The sequence below is a fragment of the Lontra canadensis genome, unplaced genomic scaffold, assembly GCF_010015895.1.
Source record: "Lontra canadensis isolate GAN:19392208 unplaced genomic scaffold, GSC_riverotter_1.0 scaffold11, whole genome shotgun sequence".
Lineage (NCBI taxonomy): Eukaryota > Metazoa > Chordata > Mammalia > Carnivora > Mustelidae > Lontra > Lontra canadensis.
Genome location: NW_022631005.1, coordinates 24,866,855 through 24,872,989, shown reverse-complemented (window position 1 = coordinate 24,872,989; position 6,135 = coordinate 24,866,855). Strand labels below are relative to the sequence as shown.

At 40.9% G+C, this 6,135-nt stretch overlaps 1 protein-coding gene across 1 annotated transcript in view; it reads right to left on the bottom strand.

Annotated features, from left to right (window-relative positions):
- Positions 1-293: 293 nt before the first annotated feature.
- MAP3K19 (mitogen-activated protein kinase kinase kinase 19) overlaps positions 294-6,135 on the bottom strand; it is a 51,563-nt gene continuing 45,721 nt past the window's right edge. Inside the window, exon 13 of the mRNA XM_032856174.1 lies at positions 294-684. Within this exon, the coding sequence (XP_032712065.1) occupies positions 618-684 (67 nt within the window). The 3' untranslated portion in view covers positions 294-617. The remainder of the gene's footprint in view (positions 685-6,135) is intronic.

Sequence of the window (6,135 nt, the reverse complement as noted above, 5' to 3'; positions counted from 1 at the left end):
AGCCTGAGGCGTATGGAGTCACCTTGAACAATGCAGGTTCTTGTAGGTAGAAACTTTGGAGTTAGGGGACCCTCTAATGAAATGCCAAGGCCCTTAGCTCTTCCTGTTAACTTTGAGGCTCCTGTAGTCTGCCAGATTAAAATTGCTGCCAAAGTAAACAACCTAGCATCTCTCTCGTTTTTCATTTCTCACCTTTCTGTAGTTTCCCTTCCAAGAAATAAAAGTTTTTACCCACCAAGTCGAAACAAACAATTTTCTTTTTGTTTTTACAATTTATTTTAAGTTAAGGACATTGAAGTTGACAAGCCAAAAAGAAAAGGTAAAATCCTATATAGCAATAGAAGTGGTAATTCCTGGACAGTCAAGCTGTAAACACTGGAATAGGTTTTTTGTTGTTACCGATGAAGAAAATTTTTCCATATACATGTGTAACCATGCCTGAAGCGTGAAGAGACTAATAGGTAACAAACTTTTTAGTTAGCAACACTGCAGGATCTGGTTAAATTGGGTTGATGGGACTTAACAGTAAGAAAACAAAGGTCCCTTAACCATGATTCCCACAATGAAGCAATCACAGAGTGCCTATAAAGGAACTGGAGGGAGAAGTTGATGTACGTTCAGTGATTTCTCTTTAAGAAGGAGTGCTTCAGGAGCTGGGCAGCAGAAGGTCGCTCATGCTGGTCCCTAAGAAGGGAAAAACAATTTAGAAACAGCACCCCATAAGTGCCTCCCAACTGGATGTACTTGACTCAAAATGCCAACTTTAAAAATGGAAGTAGAAAGGCACATGGGTAGTTCAGTTGGTTAAATAACTAACTTGATTTTGGCTCAGGTCATGATCTCAGGGTCCTGGGACTGAGCCCTGGGTCAGACTCTGCGCTTAGTGGGGAGTTTGCTTGAGGATTCTCTCTCTCCCTCTCCCTCTGCCCCTCCCCACTCCCACCACTTGTGTGCACATTCCTTCTCTAAAATAAATATTTTTAAAATTTTTTAAAAATAAAAATGGGTGAAAAAAATAAAAATAAAAAAATAAATAAATAAAAATGGGTGTACAATCTTGGCCAAACAGATTTGAGTCCACCCTTAAGATTTTAGCTGTGTGAGCTTAGGTCAGGGACACAAATTCATCAGTAAAACAGGGATAACAGTAACACCTAACTCACTGGGAGAATTAAATACCGTATAAACGGGTTTTAAACAGTGTCTGGCACATAGTGATAGTCCAAAAAGTAGTCGCTATTGTGATTAAAAACTGGGTATTGCTTTCCAGTTGTACTTCTTTGTTCAGTTTGAGGTGTAATTTATACACAGTAAAGGCCACATTTTCAGATGTACAGTTTAAAGCACTTTTAACTAGCATTAAATTTACTTCTAAAATTTAGAGGCATTGGAATCCAGAATTGAAAAGCCTGTAAGGGGGTGCCTATGCCTGTGCTCATGCTCGCTCTCTCTCTCTCTCTTTCTCAAATAAGTAAATAAAAACTTAAAAAAAAAAACAAGTAGACATTCAAATGTGTTTTGGTGATTAATTGAAATAATTCCACTTGGGGCACTCAGGTGAGCATAAAATAACAGGAGACATATATTTAGTACTATTTTGGTTTAGGTTATTTTTCCTCAAATTAAACTTTTGCCAATAAACTAGTCAATGAAGCAGTGAACCAGTTGATAGTTACCTGCAATGATCTATTCCAGAGACATTATTTTGGCTAAAGTGGCTATCTTTTGATAATGTGGGTGCCAGGGAGCAGGGCAGGTGTTGGGGGACAGTTGCAGGGGATAACTACCAAGAATAGCCCAGGTGGAAATGATCATAAAAATAAAGGGACCATAAATTATTTTGAAACAAAACCTCCCCTTCTGGAGGCCCTTTCTCCTGTCTTCAAAATATGCAGAAATCTCTCCTCTCCAAAAATCCTTTCCTTAATATAGCCAAACCTAGTGACTTTTTTTTCAATGTTCATTATCCCAAATCCTTACCTTTTGGCCCATTCCTCTCTATAGAAATTCCCCTCGTATAATTAACCATAATCTTCTCATTGCCAAATGTGATGAGTTCATCCTACTTGTCATCTCGGCAGTAGCATTTGAAGCGTTCACTACCCCCTCCTTTCAAAACAATCTCTTCATAGACTTGGAAGAAACTTTTCTTGGTTCTTTTCCCACCTTGGGACAACTCCCCTCCCTCCTTCCGTCCTTTCCTTTGCCATGTGCTAGACTTGATGCTATGTCTGTTGTTACTTCTCCTCTGAGCATTTTCAAAAACATTTTCCTCAACGCTCTTAAGTTGTTAACAACTATAGCCACTGAACTTTGGGTTTCTAAAATGTTCCTCCAATCTCATTTGCTTTCCTGAGCTTTCCCATAGCTTTGAAAGTTTCCTTAAATGGTGGGCCCCCTCTGCTTGACTTATTTCACTCAGCATAATCTCCTCCAGTCCCATCCATGTTGATACAAAAAGTTGGGTATTCATCCTTTCTGATGGAGGGATAATACTCCATTGTATATATGGACCATTTCTTCTTTATCCATTTGTCTGTTGAAGGACATCTTGGTTCTTTCCACAGTTTGGCAGCTGTGGCCATTGCTGCTATGAACACTGGAGTACAGGTGGCCTTTCTTTTCACTACATCTGTATCTTTGGGGTAAATACCCAGTAGTGCAATTGCAGGGTCATAGGGTAGTTCTATTTTTAATTTCTTAAGGAATCTCTACACTGCTTTCCAAAGTGGCTGCACCAACTTGCATTCCCACCAAAAGTGTAAGAGGGTTCCCCTTTCTCCACTTCCTCTCCAACACTTGCTGTTTACTGTCTTGTTGATTTTGGCCATTCTAACTGGTGCAAGGTGGTGTCTCAATGTGGTTTTGATTTGAATCTCCCTGATGGCTAATGATGATGAACATTTTTTCATGTGTCTGTTAGCCATTTGTATGCCTTCTTTGGAGAAATGTCTGTACATGTCTTCTGCCCATTTTTTGACGTGATTATCTGTTTTGTGTGTGTTGAGTTTGAGGAGTTCTTTATAGATCTTGGATATCAGCCCTTTGTCTGTAGTGTCATTTGCGAATATCTTCTCCCATTCCGTGGGTTGCCTCTTTGTTTTGTTGACTGTTTCCTTTGCTGTGCAGAAACTTTTGATCTTGATGAAGTTCTAAAAGTTCATTTTCGCTTTTGTTTGCTTTGCCTTTGGGGACATGTCTTGAAAGAAGCTGCTGTGGCCAGTGTCGAAGAGGTTACTGCCTATGTTCTCCTCTGTGATTTTGATAGATTCCTGCCTCACGTTGAGGTCTTTAGAGTCAATTATCATATGGTTTCACTTACTTGTGGAGCATAAATGATAACACAGAGGACATTGGGAGATGGAAAGGAGAAGTGAGTTGGGGGAAACGGGAAGGGGACACAAACCATGAGAGACTGTGGACTCTGAGAAACAAACTGAGGGTTTTTGAGGGGAAGGGGGTGGGAGTTGGGGGAGCCTGGTGGTCGGTATTAAGGAGGGCACGTATTGCATGGAGCACTGGGTGTGGTGCATAAACAATGAATTTTGAAACACACAAAAAAAGTGTTTAAAAAAGTAAATTTTAAAAAGAAGGTAAGGGAAAAAAATTAAAAATTTTTAAAAATGGTGGGCCCTCTTAAATTCCCTCCCTTGCTCCTCTTTCAAAACTTTCTATTATTTCTTCCATTATGCATACTCAAAACCATGCAGTCCTATCATGCCCCCATCACCAAGTGCTGATTCACCTTCCCCTGGAATGTTTAGGAACCCTTCTCTTGACAGTCCCACTGCTTCCACCACCATCCAAGTCCAAGCTCTGGATTCCTGCTTGGCTTTCTAGTCTGACCAGCCTCCATTTGAAGTCCTTCGGTGCACTGCCATCTGACTTGCTTTCCCAAAGGCCAGTTTCTTTACGGTATGATCTGCCCCAAATTCTTTGCAGTCCCCTGCTCTTCTCTGCCTATTGCATAAAGCTAACTTCCTTTGGCCTGACTTCCCAGAACTGTCTTTTTGTTTTGTTTTGTTTTTTTAAGATTTTATTTATTTATTCTCTCACTTATTTATTCATTTTCTCTTCAGAGAGAGCACAGGCAGGGGGACCGGGAGAGGGAGCAGCAGGCTCCTCACTGACCAAGGAGCCCAATGCAGGACTCCATTCCAGGACCCTGGGATCATGACCTGAGCTGAAGGCAGATGCTTAACAGACTGAGCCACCCAGGTGCCCCTTCCCAGAATTTTCAAATTGCCCATAGCAGTACCCCCAACTCACACATCCTATTGATCCCCAAAGTTCATTTCTGTTCTACTTAGTCCTTGTTCCTGGTCAATACCTAGTCATCTGTACTTCTGAATCTTTAGGAGTGCCTCCCACCCAACTTTATTTCTGACTATTCACACCTCCAGGGAATATTGTCATAAGGCAAGACTCTAGAGTCCTTAGGATCTTTGCCTTTGAATTTCAAGAGATAATCTTATGCTTGTATATGATACTAATTAGGTCATATATATTAATATTCTCCCAAACATTTAATAACTACAGAGCCCTAATTACGTGCCCCATACTCTGCAACTCTATTAATTGATCATTAGTGGTATGAGTTCTGTATTGCTTAGTTTTTGAAGCCATGTTTCAAAAGGAGAGCCATAAAAAAGATTTCACCCTTTCTCTTTAAAGCTGTGTGTGTGTGTGTGTGTGTGTGTGTGTGTGTGTGAGTAGTGACAACTTGAAAGAAAATGAAAATAGCATGTAGTTTCTGTGGATCAATAATAGATAATTGCTCGATTCAGAACAAGGCAACTATAGTAGTTTTAAGAGCTAAGTCCAATTCCAAAACTAGTACTGGTTCATATATTTTAACACCTTTATGTCTCTTGTGTGAGGTTTTTGCAGAGAGGGAGCAAGGGGCAGCTCTGTGTCTGGGGTTCTGTCCACAAAATCCATGCTGGAATGCTTATGGTGTCTACATCTAGGGATGCCCAAAACTGGAGTGTGGAGTACATGTTCCTGCCTTATCCTGTGTGATCCCCTGAAATCAACCAGGACACTGATACACACGCTGACCAGGAGAGAGTCTGAAAGAGAAAGGCACATTTGTCAGCAGGCAGGGAGAACTGTGGGTTTTGAGAATCATTAAGAAAGAAAAAATGAATCCCTTCTGAGAGTTGGAGGTTGGCATGTACACTTGCTGAAAGCTGGAGCACTAGAATTTTTCATGTAGGAATAGGAATGCTCACTCCTTTGAAAGCAAGAAAGTCTTCCTTGTCCTGCATGTGCAACTAAAGGTTGAGCCTCACTAGGTAGATAGAGGCCAGGCGGGTGGGCGCCAGCACCCCACCCTACACTTTACCTCTCCCTCACCATACACATACACACATACTTTATTCAGAGCCATCTCTCTGCTCTTATGTTTTATTCTCTGAATTAAAATTTCATATGAGGGGCACCTGGGTGGCTCAGTTACTGAAGCATCTGACTCCTAATCTCAGGCTTGTGAGTTCAAGCCCCACACGGGCTCCACTCTGGGTGTGAAGCCTACTTAAAAAAAAAAAAAAAATTTTGTATGAGCAGAAAGTGCTTGGCTAAGAGAAGTTTGAAAACCACACAAGTGGGTAATCTCTAAGGTCCCTTCTAACATTTTTCCCCCCAACATTTTATTCCATAGATAGTAGGGAGCATTGGAACAGGAAAAAATAGGCAATCTTCACTACTTTTCTGCTTCCCCACTTATTCCCCACACTTTATGCATGAAATGCTTCAATTAGAGATTTGTATCTTTTGATCAAAAGCTCAAATGTTTCCCCTCACTTTGAATACAAGCATTTCTGGGAGGACCAATACGTTAGAGCTGTCGGTCATCAATCAGTCAATTCATAACAATCCCTCAACATGAATGAATTTCTCACATACTTTCCCAAAAGCCAGTTTTAGGAAGAAGGTGAGAACACTGGTTGCTTGAGAGGAAAGGCATCTCAGGAAAGGGGAACCTATGCACAGCTGATGTCATTGCACCATGACAAGTCCCTTGGAAGACAACCCACTCATAAATAAGTAGACCTGTGGCAAAGTTTGCACATCCATTGATTTGCCTGTCCCTGAGTAGACATTTAATTGAGACACTTGCTACTTGAACCATTA